Genomic DNA, 21465 nt, shown 5'->3' on the forward strand with positions numbered 1-21465 from the left:
CTTATTGGATTGAATCAAATTCTCTTAGCGTCCTGCTCTCTTTCCTTATTTATATACTAGCTCTTTCACAAATGGATGTGTGCATTCCCATCTACTAGTCGGTGAGATCTGGTCTTCATTTGTAGGATTCTTTATAGTTATCAGAGAGCACTTTCATAGGCATGAATTCATGTGAGGCTCCCAATAGGTATTTTTATCTCTGTTTATAGATGAGAAAACTAATGGTTGGAGACATTTAAGTAATAGGAATAAAAGCCAAGCAGACATATATTAAGTCTCTGCTATGAGTCTGGCACTGCATTAGATGCTGGGGATGCAAAGGAAATTTAGATATTCTTGTAGACACTACTGCCTCCCTGCCTCCGCTGCCAAAATACATCCTGATCCTCATCCCCAAAACTTGTGCACATGTGACCTTGCAAGGCAGAGGACAAGGCAGATGTGATTAATTTAAAATTTTGAGATGAGATTATCCAGATAAACCGGATATAAAAATAAAGCTCCTTAAAAGTGACAGAGGTTGGAGGGCCCGAGAAAATCTTTACCTTCCATTTCTTGTTTGAAGGTGAAGGAGGGGACCAGGACCATGAGCCAAGGAATGCAGGCAGCCTGTCAGAGCTGGAGCAGGCAAGGCAAGAGCCTGTCCCCTCCAGCCTCCAGAAGGAGCACAGCCCTGCTGACAGTTTTTTAGCCCAGTGAGACATATCTGGACTTCTGGACTTCCAAAACTATAAGATAATAGCTCTGTGTTGTTTTAAGCCGCAGGGTTTGTGGTTATTTGTTACAGCATGATTGCTGCCCTTGAGCACATGGTTTAGGACAATAGGAGGTCGCTTCATTTGAACAAATGAAGAAGGATTTTTTTTTTTTTGACCAGACAAAACTGAGGAATGCTGCATAAGCTGACAGTTAAGCATGGAACTATTTTTTTTTTATGACACCTTTGCCAGTCTGTGGATGTTTGTTAGTTGGTCTTATGCTTTTCCCAAAAAAACTGGCTCAGAAGGAGTAGAGCTGCCTCTGATCCTTTTCCACTGTAATTCAGTCCAGGGCTGTTGTCTTTTACCTTACACACCTCTCTGATCTCCCTGGGTATGTGCATATATGCCCCATGAGCCCACTCCGGACCCAGGTGTCCAGCAAGTGTCATCTAGGTTCTCACTGTGGTGATTGGCACAAATGGGACATCCTCTCGCCATTACACAGTACCCTGAGGTCTGCATAGCTGTCTTAGAGACCTTCATGGAAATTGGCCCTCTGTCCCTTTCCTGCCATTCCAAAATCCAGAATGCGCTGAAAACCAAGTGCTTTTCTTTTTTTTCTTCACAGCTTGCATGTTGGTAGAGCCTCACCTGAACTCTTACAAGGCTGTCTCTAGTCTTTATCTGCATTTATAGTCTTTGTTGACTCCTCTAGCGTGTCCATTCGTGAGTTTAGCTGTAGAAATGTAAATGGATCATATTATGGGCTGCTGCCCCAAATCTTCCCATGGTCATGTACAGTGTATGCATGTATATAAACCCAAACCCTAATCCTCCTACCTCCTGCATTGCAATAATGGTTTAATGAACACTTTGTGAAACAAATCGTAAGTACATACGCACACATCTAAAACTGTGCTTGGAGGATAAAGCAAGTTTGAATTTGTGCAAAAAGGATTAAATATTTCTGCTTCTGGAAAGTTATTTTGTATTTTGCTTTCTATTAAAATGTTAGGGTTTGGGTTTGTATACACGTATACATTATACAGAGGCGCTCTTTTGATCCATTTAGCCAATATGTGTTGAGCACTAACCAGGCATAAGAACATAGGACAGAGTAGATGTGACCCTGGCCCGGGGAAAGTCAAGATCCAATGGGAAAGGATCGAGGGGCAGTATTACTCCATCAAGTGCCATGGCAGCTTGCCCAGAAGGTGCAGTGGGAACATGGTGACAACACAGCTGGAAGGTTCGGGGAGGGCTTCCCAGAGGAGATGTGGAATTTCTTCATTACAGAAACCAGCTGCGTGACCTTTCTGTGCCTCAGTTTTGTGAGCTGTAAAACCTGGATGAGGAAACAGCCCCGTGAGCAGGGCTGCTCTGGGGATTAAATTAGTTACTATTTGTAAGTGCTGCTTAGAACCATGCCCAGCATGTAGTAAGCTCTGTGTAAGTGTGTACTAACAAAGTAAAATAAATAATAAATTGAAAGGGCCGCTTGATGGCCCCACAAATGGCTTTTTAAGCCTTAAAATCAGTGCCCCATCGAGTGCTAAAATTAAAGAAATCTCTGACATGTTTCCTAAGCTTTCTCTCGGCCTCCTATTTGGGCTTCTTTTGATGGAACATTAGTAATCCTCTTAAGCAGACCTGTCAGGGACTTCACACACACATTAGTGTCTGCTTAATGGGCTATGGATTTAGGAGTTTCATCTCTCCGTAAGCTCTTAAGAGCTTTAAAGCACAACATTATTCCTTCATTTGAAGAGCGAAGGCACCATGGGGCCCCACCACCCTGGCCTTTTGAGGGCGAGGGAGGAATAAGGTCTGTGGACCATCCTCACAGGGGAATACATCTGAAAACCCAGTCTGTCCCTCCACCTATATGTTGAGAGTGAAGTGAGGAAGTCTGTCCCCGCTACTGGAGTCCAGCGGGTAAGCTTCTCCGAGTGGTTGTTCAGAGCATGGGATGCTTGCTAAAACCCCTGGGAATGTCATTGAAAAAGGTTCCATCTTTCTCAGCAGTGGCCCATTATTAAGTGCAAGCAGTGTTCATCCAGCATTCTCAATCTCAGTTCCGTTAAAATCATTATGGTTGATAATATATACTATACGTTTCCCCAAATGGGTTCTAAACATTTGTTCTGGGGACATGAATATATGTTTTTCTTAGGAGTCTGTCAAATAATTTACATGACAATATAGTAAATTGTAAGCCTAGTATTTCTAATGTGTCATGCGAGTCAATCCTCTTTTTTTTTCTTGAGTACTTCCCCTGACTCTTAATCATTTCTATCTGGAAATCTCACTTAAATGGGTTTTTGCCTTCCTAACGAAACATGAACTTGTACCTGGGTAGAGTACAAATGGCCTGATTCTGTCCATCATTCAAGGGCTGGTGGGGGTCCTTATCACTTTACCACTTATGCATTGTAGGGGCCAAGTATGTGGGGGAAAAGAATCTGAATAAGCATCTTTGCATTTAACTTGAGAGACCCACAAAGGACAGAGCAAAGATCTCCTTGGGAGGCAGTAGCCACATGTTTTGGGGCACAGTGACATTGTGACTTCAGTGTTTCTCAAAGCGTTTTTGGGAAATACTAGTTCGTGAAGTGGCTCTGGGAGAAAAAAGATCCTTGGACCAATAATTTTGAGAAAGGCAGTTTTAAAAGCCTCCCTTTGGAGATTCATGAATTTCATATAACATCAGCTTATTCCCTGAACTTATTTGATGACAAAATTCTAAGTATAAATCTATTAAAATCTCCAGAACAAGTATCCAAAAGAATTGATTTTTTGAAAATGTTAGTGTATACTTTATTTCATCATGGCACTTGAAACAGAGGTGAAACTGGGAATGGTACTTGTTAGATGCACTTTACTGGATTTGAATGACTTGCATCGGCCACTGGAAAGCTGTGGGTAGAGTGGGGGTGAGGCCTATCCTGCAGGATCACAGCTTGCTCTCCTCTCCTGCTATGGATGGGATGGTCTTTGCCCTTATTTTGCCACACATACTCTTTGCATTTCTCCTTTACCTGTTAAGAGTAAGGAGAAAAGTACTAACTCAAGTCCAACTAATTCTTCATCATCTTTCAACTAATTCTTTAAAAGAGAAGGATTGATTGCATTCTCCTCTAAGCAACAGCCAAGTGATGACCAAATGATGGATTTCTTTTCCTTGCTTAACAAGAAATGCAGAGGCACTTCTGCTAGAACACCTCAAAAATGCTGTCAGGCACCCAGCTCGATGAACCTTAATGTGTTCATGTTGTCCTCATGGCCTCAAGATGACTCTGTCATTCCAGGCATTGTATCCTTATCTGTGCTCCACACAAGAGGAGGAAAGGAAGGGCAAAGGACCACTGGCTTCTGGCTTATGTCTACTGCATATGGACGTTTTCTACAAGAACAATAGTTTTCTTGGAAGCCCCACTCATTAATGTCACCCTGGATCTTATTGGCCAGAGCTGTGTTTCATGGCTTCCCAGAGCTGCAGAGGACTCTGAAAAGTGGAGTTTTGAGGCCGAAGTAAGCTTCCCAGCAAAATCAGGGTTCTTTTAGCAAGTAGGAAGGACAAAAGGGATATTGGACCAACATCCACAGAGAGTACCAGAGCCATCATTGAATTAGTCCTCTTTAGAAAGAGATCCATGTTCTATTCTTTCGTGTATTCTAAACTCAGTTTTACTCAGCAGAGATATTGACTGTTATCTGTTAGCCAGGCACAGTAATGATATGATATAGAATGGTCTCTGCTCTCAAAGCAATCACGTATACAGGGAACTCTAGCAAAGTTTAATAACTACTGCACTTATGACTTTAGAAAAAGATCATTAGAAAAATAGGTAAAATAGGGGCAGACCGGGTGGCTCAGCGGTTTAGCACTGCCTTTGGTCCAGGGCCTGATCCTGGAGACCTGGCATCGAGTCCCATGTCGGGTTCACTGCAAGGAGCCTGCTTCTCCCTCTGCCTCTCTCTCTCTCTCTCTCTCTCTCTCTCTCTCTCTGTGTGTGTGTGTGTGTGTGTCTCATGAAAAAATAAAATCTTAAAAAAAAAAAGAAAAATAGGTAAAATAATATATTTGAGATATGTCCTAGGGAATACAAGTAATTCACATCATATATCCACTCCTAAGGGAAGGACTCTGGTGGTTAGGGTTTCAAGGGAAACAATGCAGGTTGGAGGAAGGTGTAGAAAAGGAAATTTTAAAAAACCAACCTGAATTATGACCATGTTTTTCTCATTGATTGTATTTATTGAAGCTGCTTCTATTTTGGTTTTGGTCCTCCTTGTTTTATTTACTTCTTATCTCAAATTCTCCACTGTTATAGTTAATAGGTAGATTTTAAAACTTCTATCATAAACCATGGCTCTCAGGTCATAAATCCCCTAGCCTAATCCTTCTCTACTCAGCCTCTCCCCATTTACTGTGTGCCCACTGCCCCGGTCCAAGACCTCATGGAAACGTTAGGAGCTTCCCTACTATGTCCACCTCCCTTAGGTTCAGGGAATGGTAGAATTAGAAAGATTCTGGGGCAATTTTTTCAGCCCCTAAAAATTAGGAAACATCCCCACCCTGTCCTAGAAACCGTGTGCTGCCCCCTTGCTTCCAGCATGAGAAGACAGCTCTAGCAGGATCTACAATTTGATTTCATTATATTCTTAAGCTCCCTAAGAATAAAATTACTTTTAAAATACATAAGCCCATTTTTCAGTTTTTTTTTTAAGATTTTATTTGTTTGATGGAAAGAGAGGGGAAGGAGAGAGAAAGAACACAAGCAGGGGGAGAGGGAGAAGCAAGCTCACCACCCAGGAGGGAGCCTGATGTGGGGCTCCTAGGATCATGACGTAAGCTGAATGCAGACACTTAACTGACTGAGCCACCCAGGCACCCCTGTTCAGTTTTCACACATTGAAGGCTCATAGTTTTTGAGACTCCACAAGCCTGGGGATCATTGCTCCCAGGTAGAATGTAGCAGAAGCGGTGGCGTGTCCCCCTGGTCACTGGGTGACCTGGTTACCTCTCCCCCATCATGGAGTTCCCTCACCCCCAAGGAGACAGTAGGTTGATAGAGCCCTTGTTTTTTTTTTTGTTTGTTTGTTTTGTTTTGTTTTTTGAGTTTTTTTTTTTTAAAAGATTTTATTTATTCATGAGAGATAGAGAGAGGCGGAGGCACAGGCAGAGGGAGAAGCAGGCTCTGTGCAGGGAGCCCAATGTGGGACTCGATCACGGGTTTCCAGGATCATGCCCTGAGCCAAAGGCAGGTGCTAAACCACTGAGCCACACAGGGATCCCCCCCTTTTAAAGATTTTATTTATTCATGAGAGAGAGAATAGTTTTTTTAGGGTTTCTGATATATATCTTGATTGATACCCACCATTTCTTATTTTTCCCCCTGAATTTATTTAAGTAAGCTCTATGCCCAATGTGGGCTTGAACTCATGACCCTGAGATCAAGAGTAGCATGATCTACTGACTGAACCAGCTAGCCACCCCCAGAGCCCTTGTTTTGGATGTGTGCCCACTGTCAGATAAAAGGCTTCTACTAGTGATAAGCTTCCCTAACTGGGTAAGGTACAGAGCAAAGTAAACACACAATGGAGTCACGTGATCATCCTGCCCCACCCCACCCCATCCCTCTGCTGAGGCAGCTCCTTTGCTGTCCATGCTGATGGGACTCGGGACTTGAAGTGTGCATGTGGTCCCCTGGGCAGTGATGAGGGTGTTTCCCTTTCCCTTTTTCCCTCAAAGCACTTGTTTGATTTGTTGTGTCCTTGTTTAGGAGTGCCAGGAACTTTCTCTTTTTATTCCTGATACTATCAAATTATAAAATAGAGGTTGCCACAGGATAGTCAGATTTTGTCCCAGTGGTGAAAAATATGTGACAACCCCAAACACCAAAAGGTGTTTGCACATGGAGGGCTACGTGGTGTGCACTTGAGAATGGCCAATATTGACCTTGAAATCACTGCGCTCTTTATAATCTGTATGGATTAAAGCAATTTCTACTGTATTTCAATATTAAAAACTGATACAGTTCAAATAATTGTTTTCAACTGAAAATTTTATTTCAGTAGTTGCAAAATATGAAAGATACCTTAGCCTTCTATTCCATATTAAAGCAGAAATGTGGTTTCACCTTTTATTAAATTCTTGTTTTCTTCTATTTCATATATATCACATGCCATTTTGTTTCTTTTTAAGTTTAATTTATTGTATACTCTTTAATTCCCATCCCCTAGTTAACCCGTCCCCCCTTTAACCATCAGTTCTCCAGGCTTAAGAGTTGTTTCTTGATTTGTCTTTTTTCCTTTGTTCATTTTGTTCCACATATGAATGAAATGATATGATACTCCTCTTTCTCAGACTGACTTATTTCACTTAGCATTATATTCTCTAGCTCTGTCCATGTTGTTGCAAGTGGCAGGATTTCATTCTTTTTTATGGCCAATATTCCACCAAATATATACTCTTTATTCATTCATCTGTTGATGAACACTTGGGCTGCTTCCATAATTTGGCTATTATAAATGACTCTGCAGTGAACATAGACATAGGAGTGCATGTATCCCTTTGAATTAATATTTTTGTATTTTTGGAATAAATATCCACTAGTGTGATTACTGGATGGTAGGGTAGTTCTGTTTTTAATTTTTTTGAGGAACCTCCATACTGTTTCCGCAGCAGCTACACCACTTAGCATTCCTACCAACCATGCGTGAGGGTTCCTTTTTCTCAGTATCTTCACCAACTTGATGGTTAGTTATTCTAACAGGTATGAGGTAGTATCTCATTGTAGTTTTGATTTACATTTCCTTGATAATGAGTGATGTTGAGCATCTTTTCATGTGTCTGTTGGCCATTTGTATGTCTTTGGAGAAATGTCTTTTCATGTCATCTGCCCATTTTTTAATTGGATTATTTGGGGGTATTGAGTTGTATCAGTTCTTTATACACTTTGGATACTAACCCTTTATTGGATATGCCATTTACAGATATTTTTTTCCCATTCAGTATGCTGCCTTTTAGTTTTGTTGATTGTTTCTTTTGCTGTGCAGAAACCTTATTTTGAGGTAGTCCCGATAGTTTACTTTTGCCATTTTCTTTCTTGTTACCTTTGGGAGGGGTGATGTAGTGATTGAACTTGAATTTTTTTTTAAACCTCTATATTGAGGAATAGACATATACTGTATTCACATACACATACTTTATCGTTTTAAAATTTGCAATTCAGGGGATCCCTGGGTCATTCCCGGCATGGGGCCTGCTTCTCCTTCCTCCTGTGTCTCTGCCTCTCTCTCTCTCTCTCTCTCTCTCTCTCTCTCTATGTCTATCATAAATAAATAAATCTTTAAAAAATTTGCAATTCAGTAGCTTTATTATTTTCAGAGTTGTATAACTATCATCACAATCTAACTTGAAAACGTTTTCATCATTCTCAAAGAAACCTTGTGTCCAAGTCATTCCCCATTTATACCTCCCCTAGCCCTGGAAAACCACTACCTAATCTCTACAGATTCACCTGTTCTGGGTATTTCATATAAATGGAGCCAATATGTGGCTGTATTAGTTTTCTAGTGTTACCATGACAGGTTACCACAAACTGGGCAGCTTACAATAATAGAAAATTATATTCTGGAGGTCAGAAATCTAAAATCAAGGAATTGGCAGGGTTTGTTCCTTCTTGGGGCTCAGAGGGAAAATCTGTTTCATGCCTCTCTCCTACTTTCTATTGACTGGTCGCTGCAGCTGCTTGACCTTCTTTGGTCAAGGTCAAGGTCATCTAACCTTCCTTTAGATGCATTGCTCCCACCTTTGCCTCTATTTTTACATGACCCTTCCCCTGTTCTCTGTATGTCTTCATATGGCCATCTTATAAGGCACCAATTGTTGGATTACAGCCTTCCCTAAGCCAATATGATCTTGTCTTAACTAATTACATCTGCAGAGACCCTAGTTCCAAATAAGTATTCATCTGAGGTTCTGGTGAACATGAATTTTGGGCAGACACTGTTCAACCCAGGACACTGGCCTTTGGTGTTTGGCTTTTTTCACTTAGTGTAATTTTTCAAGATTCATCCATGTTGTAACATGTATGAGAATCTTCTCTTATGGCTGAATAATATTCCCTTGTGAGGACATACCATGTTTTATTTATCCCTTCATTATTCTGGCTGTTGTAAATAATACTGCTATGAAAATTCATGTACAAGTTTTTATGTGAGCATGTGTTTTTATTTGGGGGGGGCTGGATTTAACTTTTGTTGTTTTGTTTTTTAGATTTTTATCTATCTATCTATCTATCTATCTATCTATCTATCTATCTATCTATCATCTATCTATCTATCTATCTAAGAGAGAGGCAGAGACACAGGCAGAGAGAGAAGCAGGCTCCATGCAGGGAGCCTGACATAGGACGCCATCCTGGGTCTCCAGGATCAGGCCATGAGCTGAAGGTGGCACTAAACCGCTGAGCCACTGGGGCTGCCCTGGATTTAACTTTTGAATCTGTCAATTAGAGTGCACATATTCACATCACTTTGCAGGAATGGCTGTTATTAAAATTCTGGCTCATTTTCTGCCTCTTGAGTTTGCTTTATATTTCAGTGACTTTTCAAATGACTCACCTTTAAGCAATTATGTTTTGTGAGAAACATGCTTTCTTTCAACTCATTTAATGGAAGTCTGTTGTTAGAAAGTTATCTAGTCTTAGTCTTTCATGCTTAAACTCTGGTCACTTGCTGATTTGTTTTGATATGCTGATTTGGTGTGTTTTGATTTCTCTTTTTTGTTATTTATAAAAATAAGTAATAACATTTCATTTTTTAACCATTCACAAAGCATTTTCTCTTTGTGATGTCCGGTAAGCTTTCTTGCACTCCTGGGAAATCTCCCGAGGCTGCTGTTTTCTGGCTGCTAAACTTGGGATCCAGTTGATTTACTTTTAAAGGCACACTTGGTGCTTAACTGTGACACAGGAGGAGGTCTTCATCCCTCAAATCCACAGATCTGTTGTTTCTATGGTAATCTTTTCTCTGGGTGCAGAGAACGTACATTAACTACCAAGGAATAGCCCAGTGGTTCTTAAACTCCAGCCTGCACCAGAATCACCTGGAGGGCTGGTAAAAGCACAGGGTGCTGGGTCCCACTACAGGTGTCTGAGTCAGTAGGTCTGGGTTGTGGTGGGGCCTGAGAATGTACATTTGTAACAAGGTCTGAAGTCATGCTGCTGGCCCTAGCCCCACGTGTTGAGAATCATGGGCCTAGATAACTAAATACATGTATCACTTTGGGTATTGTTCAACTAGGGCTTCTTAAAATTTCATATGCCTATGAATCACCTGAAAATATCTTCAACTGGTTCCCACCCAGTAGGCCTGGGGAGGCTTCCAAGAGTCTGGGTTTCTAACCAGCTTTCCGAGATGCCAGTGCTGCTTTTTGTAGCAGGTGTTGAAAGAGTAGCCATATGCTATCCTCTGCATGGGTAGGTCTTTGTTCTGTACAGCTGTAAAAACTCCGCATTGAGTTGTGAAATAAGCTTGCCAGCTTTAACAAACAGAATATACCTAGTGTCGTGTAGGGAAAGGTTCTCTTCAAGTTACATGGTTATCACGGAATACAAAATGAGACGCCCAATAGTCCAAATTAGCCCCAAAGAGTAAATGGTTCAGACTTTTCACGTCACATTTGGAGTAAATTAAAATTCTCTGGAGTGACCTTTTAAATATATGTTTCTAGGTTCTGAAAGGTTGGTCTCATAGGTCCTATGATTAAACAGAATAGATTCTTACAGGGATTCTGAATTCATTCTTTCAAATGAGTGGAGTTACTTTTTTTTTTTCTTTTTCTCAGGTTCTTGACAAATTAACATAGACTCAATTCTATCAACTTTAGGGCCTTGTTCTGCATATTTTATACTTGTTCCCTGGAATGATCACGATTTAGGGAAACAATATAAATATTCCATAAAGCTAAGCTAAAAATTTTTTTCTTTTGGCAGATCACTTACAACCTTGGGGTTGGTTATATCATCGCTGGCTGACCAGGCAGCTGGCAAGGGTAAAAACAAATTTGTGCCTTATCGAGACTCAGTCCTCACTTGGCTTCTTAAGGTAATTCATTGTTCTCGTGTTCGTTTCCAACTAAAACCTGGCTGTTTCAGAGCTGGCAGCTGAAAGGTGTGTGCAAAGCTAACCAAATACACAACAGCCCCCTGACAGTACTCCAGTACTGTTATCCTAATTCTTAGGAATGTAGAATGAAAACTCATTGCTATTGCCTTTTTTTTTTAAACCCCCAAGGTCCTGCTGTTTGACAGGCATTATTGTTGTGACTATAGGGAAACCACATCTCGTCATAAAATTATTTGCAAAATACAAGCCCATTCCACAACATGTTTTCTTCTTTATAGAAAATATCCTACATTCGTGTTTTTAGCTTTCATCCTAGATGTTGTGCACAGAATGGGGCTCATTGCCTAAGATGCTACTGGAAATATTTTGCAGGACAACTTGGGAGGCAACAGCCAGACCTCTATGATAGCCACCATCAGCCCAGCAGCAGACAACTATGAAGAGACTCTCTCCACCTTACGCTACGCGGATCGAGCCAAGAGGATCGTGAACCACGCCATTGTGAACGAGGACCCCAACGCCAAAGTCATCCGGGAACTACGCGAGGAAGTAGAAAAACTGAAGGGGCAGCTCTCACAGGCTGAGGTGAGATCATTCTGGAGTCCCCTGTTTCTGAAGGTCCCTGGCTTATGGTTGCCGAGTGGGAATCCATGTTGTTACCTGCAGTTTTAGGTTGTCTGGATGTCATTCTGCATTGCTGTGTTGATTGGCATCTTCTGCATACTAAGCGTGGTAAGGCCAACATGAGTAATACCAGCCTTCTGTCCTAGGAACTCAGCCTCCAGCTGAGGAAGTAGACAATTAAGAGTCAGTGGTCACTGTATTGCTTAAATGTTTGTTGTAGTAAATCAGTTGGCCTTTGGCTGTGGATCTCCTCCAATGTGAAATCCGAAGAACCAAATGTGTTGTTTTTATTTTATTTTTTATTTTTTCAAGATTTATATATTCATTTTATAGAAAGATAGCAAGTAGGGGGAGGAACAGAGGGAGAAGGAGAGAGAGGATCCCAAGCAGACTCTCCGCTGAGCTCAGAGCCCGACATGGGACTTGATCCCAGGACCCTGAGATCATGACCTGAGCTGAAATCAAGAGTCCAGACTGAGCCCCCAGGCACCCCCACAATGAGTTGTTTTTATTAACATTGTAAACTGTGTGCCCATAGGCATTGCAGTTTTCAGAGAAATTGGTTATGTATCATTTCTTCCTGGAGTCAGGGAAGACAAACATTAGCAACAATTCAGAAATCTCCTTTTATTTTTTTCATATATATCAGCTTCTGGCAGGAAACAAAATTGGTCATCTCTCATTGTTACCACCTTTCCTTGGCTTTACCCAGCTTGAATAATCACACCTTCTTCTAAGTAACTGTTGCTTTTTTGCAAGCTGCTGGGTGAGGCACTGTCTCATTTGAAATAGGTAATAGGACTGAAATGAAGGCCACCTACCTTAGCTTAAGTCACATGCTTGTCCATGCTTCACTTGGGTGTGTACCTTGGGCTGCTAAGGTCACATTCATTCATACCATCCTCTTCTGACCCCTCTCCCCTCTTTAGTTAGGAGAGTATTAAGCTGTTGGGGAGGAAGGCTAATAGATATTGATTTTTGAGTGCTTGTGTACCAGGCTATCTATCAATCTATCAATGTATCTAATCAGAAAGGTAATCAGTAAGAGATTGAGACAGACAGACCAGAGTCAAAAGCCAGGGATCTGAAGGGTCTCTTCCTTGGTAATGGTGAAGTTACATTTTAACAGCGTGTTTACATGTCTCTTCTTCCAGCTATGGGCTTCTGAAGTGCAGAAAGCCTTGTTTAATAATTATTTTCATCCCTAACTTCTAGTGCAACATTGATACTGGAAAGCACCACTTAGCATAATGCCTGGCAGCATTGTAAGTGCTCAATAAACATTGCTATGTTTGTTATCATGATTATAATCATTCCAGTGCATCAAGCATAGCCTTTTATTGATGCCAGGAAGGGTAGCAAAACACCCGAGAATGAAAATTCTGATAAACTTTGAAGAGATTTGTGATACTAGGAGGAGGGTGCAGTGGCTCTTGGAATTCATGTATCGGTGGATGAGCTTGTCTTCTTGTCTCTGAATTGTCTCTGAGTTGAATCTTGTCTCAAGATCCTTTTGTCTCTGAATCTGCATTTCCACTGGGACCATGTATCCAGGCCAGATGGCTAGAACCATGACCATGCCTGGACAAAGGGAACAGAGGGGAGCCACAGGAGGTTCACCAAGATAGAGTTTTCATGGGTGTCCCTTTGTACCCAGCACTGAATGTCACTCTCAGCCTCTGTGAGACTGACACCTCAAGGAGAGTTCACATCATCGCCACTTGGGCTTCTTGTCCAAGTCTGCCATCTTTCCTGTTCCTTTCCTTATTCTTAGAGGCTCCTGTTGCTCTGGGATGTCAAAGCATGTTGTTGCCAAGTAAAAGCCCCAGAAAATTTTAAGATGCATATATATATATCTGTATTTAGACCCCTTAGTTATTCTCACTGAGCAAACTCAGAGGGAAATTGCTGCCATTTTACCCAGAGGTCCTGTTTTCCAAGAGAGTGATAAATATACCAAGTTTATTACCATCAATAAGAAAACTAGTTTTAACATCTGAAACCAAGGACGTACTTACTATGTATTGGCAAATTGAATTTAAATGAAAAACAAAACAAAAAAAGAAAAGTAGTTTTAAATTATCCAGAGTCAAATTTTAAAATGAATATTTACCTTTCCTGGTAGATTATCACTGGGGTGTGTTTATTGGTGATGTGTATTGATCTCCTTCTTACTGAAAAAGAAATCTGCTTATCTTTTTTTCCCTACACTTCTGTTTTGACAATTAACTAGCATTTTTTAGGTCTTTAAACATGAAAGATGCCTAGCTGGTAGAGCATGGGACCCTTAATCTCAGGGTTGCGAGTTTAAGCCACATGTTGGGCATGGAGCCTACTTGAAAAAAAAGAGGTCTTTAAATATGAAAGGAAAAAATGAAAAAAAACCTCTGTAATGATTTGTAACAGTTTAATTCAGGGCACTGGTGTTCATTTTCTCCTTTAAAGAGTAGCAGTTCTGTATTCTTACATTTCTTTTGATTAATAAAGATCTAAAACCCACCCTGACAGTGTATGACTTAATTGCTTCCAACAGACTGTTGCTAGCCATGTATGAAGGACCGTAAGGGATTGTTTTATAAATAATGCTGGGAAAAGTTAGAAAATCAGATATCTCTGGTTTCATTTTAAAGGCTATGAAGGCCCCTGAACTGAAAGAAAAGCTTGAGGAGTCTGAAAAGCTGATCAAAGAGCTGACGGTGACTTGGGAAGAGAAGCTGAGGAAAACAGAAGAAATCGCACAGGTAGCTTGATCATTTAAGCCTAAAATCTTGTGATTCTTTTTCATTTGCTGTCTTTTCTGTGTAGCCACTTGTCATCCTCAACAAGTCATTTAAGGACCTCTTTCTGCTAATTGAGACCTCAAAGATCAGTGTTAGAGGCTGATTCATTGTCTTTCTTTTTTATTTTATTTTATTTTATTATTTTATTTTATTTATTTATTTGAGAGACACAGAGAGCACAGGAGCAGGGGGAGGGACAGGGGGAGACGCAGACTCCCCGCTGAGCAGGGAGCCTGACACGGGGCTCCATCACAAGACCTTGGGATCATGACCTGAGCTGAAGGCAGATGCTTAACTGACTGAGCCACCCAGGTGCCCCAACTTCCTTGTCTTTATCAGCAACCATTTGGTCCACTTGTTTGCTAGATGTGCTGGAGAGCGCTGAGTTGTAACAGGCATGATACACAGGAAAACATTGAATCTTTCCTGATTTTCCATTTCATGATTTTGGATCACCTGGCAAAGCATGCCACCTGACCGGCAGAGCATTTACAACCCACATCATAGTTTTTTTTTTTTTTTTCAGTGTATTTGATTCTCTGGGCTTGTGAGAAAATGCTACATGAACTTTTCTTGAGATGTAATATAAGGCAAAGACTAATGCTGCACTTATGTGTGTGTGTGTTTTATGAATCTACACAATGCATTTTGTGAACATTTTAATCTCACTGACCACTTGGTAAAAAGTAGACCGTCCCAGTTAGGTAGCTTGAAAGCAGTAACTGGGACCTAGTCAAGCCTTCTGCTTAGATGTTTCTTGTATTATTCACACACACATACACACACAGACACACTCACATACCCATACACACATGCCCCTAACTCCCTATCTCTTGCACATTGCTTTGTGCTGCTTCACAGCACTTATCACCATTGGAAATTCTGTATTTTATGTGTCTGTTGTTTTATAGTCTGTTTCTTTCTACTAGAATATAACTTTTCACAAAAGAAGAGACTTGTTTACTGTTGTATTCCTCACCCTAGATCAGTACCAAAGACTTAAAATATTTCATGAATGAATGAATGAATTCAAGGCCCCTGAGTAAGGAACGAACCTGCTCTTTCAGCCCCATCTCTCCCATTGCTTTCCCACGTTTACTAGGGTTCTTGGCACCTGAAAACACGCAGTATACAGTCTTTATTTTCCTATTCCCTTCTGTCAGAACACCCTGCTCTTACCTTACTACTGCCCCGTTTCTTCCTTATAGAGAAAGAAGACATTCTTCTTATACTTCAAGAAACGTCTCAAGTGTATTTTTTTTTTAAGATTTTATTTATTTATTCATGAGAAGCAGACAGAGAGAGTCAAAGACATAGGCAGAGGCAGAAGCAGGCTTGGAGCCTGATGCAGAACTCGATCCTGGGACTGGGATCATGCCTGAGCCAAAGGCAGACACTCAACCGCTGAGCCACTCAGGCGCCTCCTCAAGTGTACTCTTTTCCTGAAGCCTTTCCTGGTCTCCGAACCCACCTGATTTCCATCCTCGGAAGCTCCGTAGTACATTGTTCCTCTCCAGTAGCGCAGGGCTCTCCTCTTCTGATTTAGATATGTCGTAATCCCTTCTATTAGACTAGACTGTAAACCCCTTAACAGGAAGATGGTGTCTGGTTCACCCGTAGCATCCTGGTAACACTGACAAAAATGTCACACATGTTAAATGCTCAGTAAACTTGGTGGTAATGTGTCATTTCATTGGCATTGTCCCCAGAAATAGTGACTTAAACTTTCCATGGATACCTCATGTGGATAGAGTAACAAATAGAGTCCCCTGTTTTTGTCTGTGTTTGTGCCCAGGAGAGACAACGACAACTTGAAAGTATGGGCATTTCCCTGGAGACATCGGGTATCAAAGTGGGGGATGACAAGTGCTACTTAGTCAACCTGAACGCAGACCCTGCTCTCAACGAACTTCTGGTTTATTATTTAAAGGTAGGAGAGCATATAAATAGATAGTTGCAATCCTGATTCATTCACATTCAACTCCTATTGGAATCTGGGTGCCCATACCCATGATTTTGTTTTTTGTATCCAGCTTATTAGCACTCATTAAAAGTAAGAGGATAGATACTGCAGTGTGGTTACCATTGAGAGTGAAAACCTCCCCTCTGGCAACCATCAGTTTGTTGTTTGTATTTATGGGTCTGTTTCTGCTTTTTCTTTGTTTGCTTCTTTGTTTTGTTTTGTTTTTTTTAAGATTCCACATAAAGCGAAATATGTGGTATTTATCTTTCTCTGTCAGGCCACACTTTTGGAAATGCTGGCATATTTTGTTAAGTGAAATAAGACATTTGTTTGAAGTAGGCACCTGATAGACACTGATAAGGGGCACCCCAAAAGATATAAGACACTTCTAATATGTGCACACATGCACACACAATTCCTGAGGTGTAGTGGTATATATACAAAAACATGGCAGTATTTAAATAACTCTCAAGGATTGGAGACCAGAGGACTTGAAGGCTGCTTATCTAACTGTCCACACACCTAAATCTCTAAATGCAGAGGTATTACCCGCTTGACAAAAGTTAAATAGATGCCTAGATAAGGATTATGATCTGCCTTGAACAAATATAAAAATGCAATGGAAAATAAGCTGGAATTGAAGAAAGGAGCCCCAGTTTTCCCTTATCCTTTTTATTCTACTTTTTCCAAAGACCTAAATATGGTGCAAATAGCTCTTGACGTAGTGAGAGTCCACTAATGAACTTAAGGTCTGTTCGTTATGAAGTGATTAAGGCATAAGGAATTTTATCCAAAATCCTAATATTGAAAGACCAGGCCTTTCTATTGAATGGGGAAATACTCCTATTGTGGTGACTCAATGATTTTTAGAGCAATAGAAAACACAAAGGGATGAGCAGTGGACCACTTCATGGGAGTGATAGTCCTCATATGCCTAAGGTTTGAGGTATCCACAGGCTTCAGGACTCTATATAATATTGGTATTCAGAACTCAACTACTTCTATCATTTTATTTTTATTTTTTTAAGATTTCATTTATTTGAGAGCCAGAGAGAGAGAGCATAAGCAGAGAGAATAGAGGGAGAAGGAAAAGCAGGGAGCCTGATGCGGGGCTCCATCCAAGGACCCTGAAATTATGACCTGAGCCAAAGTCAGACATTTAACTAATAACCGAGCCACCCAGGCACTCATTTTTATCATTTTAAGTTCTATATTTGAAAATACCATTTTCCATGAAACTACTGTTTAGTGGTTCTTGAATTTATATAGCTATTTTCAAAGCATTTTCAATGTCAATTCAGGTGAAAGAATCCCACGAAGTATATCAAATTGATGGTATTATCCTTGTTTTTCAAAATAAATAGAGAGAGAGACCAAGGCTTGCTTATAGCCATATAAATAGTAAGCTGTCAAGTTAACATGGGAACTCAAAATAGTCTACTGTCAAGTCTGATTCCCTTATATTGTAAAACAATATATTTTTGCTTTTTAAATAGTCTTTTCATTTTTCTTTTAAGATTTTATTTATGGGCTACCCCAATGGCTTAGTGGTTTAGCACCACCTTCGGCCCAGGGCGTGATCCTGGAGACCCAGGTTTGAGTCCCACATCAGGCTCCCTGCATGGAGCCTGCTTCTCCCTCTGCCTGTGTCTCTGCCTCTCTCTCAATCTCTCTCCTTCTCTCTCTAATAAATAAAATCTTTAAAAAAAAAAGATTTTATTTATTTATTCATGAGAGACACAGAGAGAGAGAGAGGCAGGGACACAGGCAGAGGGAGAAGCGAGCTGCATGCAAGGAGCCCAATGTGGAACTCAATCCTGGGACTCGGGATTATGTCCTGAGCCAAAGGCAGACATTCAGCCACTGAGCCACCCAGCCATTCCTCTAAAACAATATCTAATCACTGTTGGTTGGTGGGTTTTTTTTTTTTTTTCATAGCGTTTAAACATTTTAAAAATGCAGTGTCTTACGGTAAGCTTTGGACTTAACAATGCTCCAGGTATCATGCGTGTCCCGTCTGGTTGATTTAATATTGTCATGCAGATGCTCTTGAGTTATTCATATTGATTATGATAAATTTGTGTTGAGTTACTTGTAAGTGTAGTTTTTTCCCTTTCATTCCCGATCTGTTACCAGGACCATACCAGGGTGGGTGCAGATACCTCGCAGGACATCCAGCTGTTTGGGATAGGAATTCAGCCCGAACACTGTGAGATAGATATTGCATCTGATGGCGACGTTACTCTTACTCCAAAAGAAAATGCACGGTAAGAGAAGTAAAGGCCTACTTCACATATCTGTGAGCCTGATTTTCAGAAGGAGTAGACTGCCCCCTTTCTATCTGTCGCCTCAGTTATATCAAAGGTAGGACTTCACTGGGTTCTTGGGGATAGTCTTTCCCATTGTAGGGAGCTGTATAGCAATGCTGAGAGCACCAGCTTGGGGGTGGCTGGTTCTGCCTGGACAGACTGGGGTATCTTAGGTAAGATCCTGTGTCTAAACTTCAGTTTCCTCAGGTGAATCATAATAGTAGGCAAAACAGAAATCACTTGCTCAACACCTGACAAGTACAAATATTGAATAAAGTTAGTTGTTACCTAGTATAATTCATTGTATAGAAAGCAGTTAATCAGACGCATCCATTGTATGAAAAATTCCTAAACCACGCAATAATATGTAGAAATTTGAGAACTGACAGGATAGTATATTTACTTTTGAGTTTCTATTAAATGCTGTCTTGAACCGTTACACAATCAAGTATAAAGTTTATATGAAGTCCTATAACAGTATTTATTAACACACCAATATCGTGACCAGAATACTCATTTTTTTCTTTTAAAGATTTTATTTATTCATGAGAGACACAGAGAGGGGGTGGGAGTGGGGCAGAGACACAGGCAGAGGGAGAAGCAGGCTCCATGCAGGGAGCCTGACGTGGGACTCGAACCTGGGTCTCCAGGATCATGCCGTGGACTGAAGGTGGCACTAAACCCCTGAGCCACCCGGGCTGCCCCAGAATACTCATTTTTATGAGGAAAATCTTACACTCATTTCCAATTATTCTATTAATATTGGCCATATCAATTTCTAAGTGATGACAAACTGAGACTAACAATAATGGCATACATGAGTCATGAAAGTTTATAGGTCTTGTGTTAGTTACAGTGATATCATTGTTGAGATATTTAATGGCAAAAGGATGCTATTCCTTAGTTTTTAACTTATTCTAAGTTTAGGTAACCGTTTGCCTTATGCTGTGTTCCCCTATATTAGAAACTCTGGATTTTTTTAATATTATGCTTTTTAATTGATAAAATTATATATAAAGTGTACAGTATAGTGTATAATATGATTGGATCATACTCTTTTAACACCATATCTCAAAATCACTTTTATTTTTTTAAGATTTTATTTATTTATTCATGAGAGAGACAGAGACAGAGAGGCACAGACACAGGAAGAGGGAGAAGCAGGCTCTATGCAGGGAGCCTGACACGGGACCCAATCCCAGGTCTCCAGGATCACACACCAGGCCAAAGGCGGCGCTAAACCCCTGAGCCACCCAGGCTGCCCTAAAAATAACTTTAATCAGCAAATTTCCTCCATTTCCAGTTCCAGTGGCACAGTTTTTTATTCTGTTCTGTGTCTTTCCTCACCTTGCCCAATCTCCTCCTTTCCTGCCCTGGGGCAGTGGTGCATTCATTCAGTATTCTTTGTTACAGGCTCTGTGCAGGGAATGCCCAAGTATAGGGACTCAAAGCCTGGTGGAGGAGAATGAGTAGAAACAACAGTGATTATACAAGAAGATAAGTGCTTTTTCCTGCAGATCTGATCACTATGGAAATGTGTGGGGTTGCAGGACTGGAGATAGGGAGATCTGTTAGGATATTATTATGATATTGTCATGGGAACACAGCAAGTGGCAGGAGAAGTGAAGAACAAAATGTATTGGAGAATTATTTGAGGCAGCCAGGTTTAGTGATGTGCTTGAGGACAGGATGGGGAGTCAGTTAGTAAAAGGGTGAAGTCAGCAATGGTTACAAGGTTCTGTCTTAGGAGACTAGATGAACAGTAGAGATCCTAAACTGAAGGAAGGAGTTACAAGAGGAAGGACAGGCTTTGAGGATGATGGGTAATGAGTGGTAATGGATTCACTTTGAGATCCTGTGAATTTGAGTGTCCTTGGGGTATTAGTGTGAATGTATCCAGTTGGACATTGGATTTGGGGATGTAGAGTTACATTCATAGTATAAAATTGGCCACTCGTGTTGTTGCCTGTATTAAAAGTGGATCCAGAGTGTGTAGTGAAAGAAGTAAACCAGTGTTTTGAGGATGGTCTGAGGAGCCTGGAGACAAGGGATTCAGAGAGGCAAAGATACAATGATGGAATCCAGGGGAAGAAAATAATTTTAAGGAAGAAGTCGTCAAAGTAGAGGTTAAAAAGCTTCTGTTGGATATAGCAGTTAGGGAAACACTAGCAATCTTGGGATGTTTAGGAACCAGGTAGATGTAGGTATAGAAGGAAAAAATGCAAAGAAGAGAGAATGGGGGAGTGGCGAAGTTGAACTGAGAATCATGATTGTGAAGATGGATATGGGATTGGAGACAGAGCAAGAGAAGGACATAGGTTTAAGGGATAGTCACTGTGTCTTCAAATCTGTCTTCAAATCCACTTATTCTCTCTTTAGGCATGTCTTACCTACCACTTAACCGTTGCATTGAGTTTTTAATTTCAGTGTCTCTGTCTTTCATTTGCAGAAGTTTAGAACATCTTTTTTGTTGTTGTCATTGGGCTTGGTCTGTATTGGTACAGTCTTGTTTGTATTGCACTGTGTACCTTCAATAATTAGATTTTTACTTATTTTGGTCTGTATTTGAAATTCTGTCTCTGAATTTGTTGGGACTTCAGCCGGACTGTCACATCCACTGGTAACTTTGCTTCCCTAGAGCAGCATGTGATTCCTTAAGTGTGCTCATCTCCAGCAGGAGGTTATCTGTAGGCGTCTTGTGGCCTGGATGAGGGAACATAAATTCCTGCAGAGACATTCTGTATTTGCTTCTTAACAAGTACCCCAGGCATATGTCCAACTAGAAATAAATTTTTATGCTAATTTCTTGGCTTGGATACATTACCAAGCCAGGCAATTTCCATAACTTTCTCTTTATATTATTGTAATAACAGCATACTATAAATGCCAAAGTGATGTTTTCTATGTGTGTTCAGAACTAGGTGTGTGTGTGTGCATGCGTGTGTCTGCAT

General features: G+C 40.7%; 1 protein-coding gene across 5 annotated transcripts in view; it reads left to right on the forward strand.

Moving 5' to 3' along the window:
- Window positions 1-21465, forward strand: part of KIF13A (kinesin family member 13A) — a 208387-nt gene that overhangs the window by 131787 nt on the left and 55135 nt on the right. For all 5 annotated transcript variants that reach the window (XM_072729061.1, XM_072729060.1, XM_072729062.1 and 2 more), the window contains 5 exons: window positions 10706-10817; window positions 11211-11423; window positions 14093-14203; window positions 16038-16172; window positions 18342-18472. In XM_072729061.1, the coding sequence (XP_072585162.1) occupies window positions 10706-10817; window positions 11211-11423; window positions 14093-14203; window positions 16038-16172; window positions 18342-18472 (702 nt within the window). The remainder of the gene's footprint in view (window positions 1-10705; window positions 10818-11210; window positions 11424-14092; window positions 14204-16037; window positions 16173-18341; window positions 18473-21465) is intronic.

This window comes from Vulpes vulpes, chromosome 12 (genome assembly GCF_048418805.1).
Source record: "Vulpes vulpes isolate BD-2025 chromosome 12, VulVul3, whole genome shotgun sequence".
In the NCBI taxonomy this organism is placed as follows: Eukaryota; Metazoa; Chordata; class Mammalia; order Carnivora; family Canidae; genus Vulpes; species Vulpes vulpes.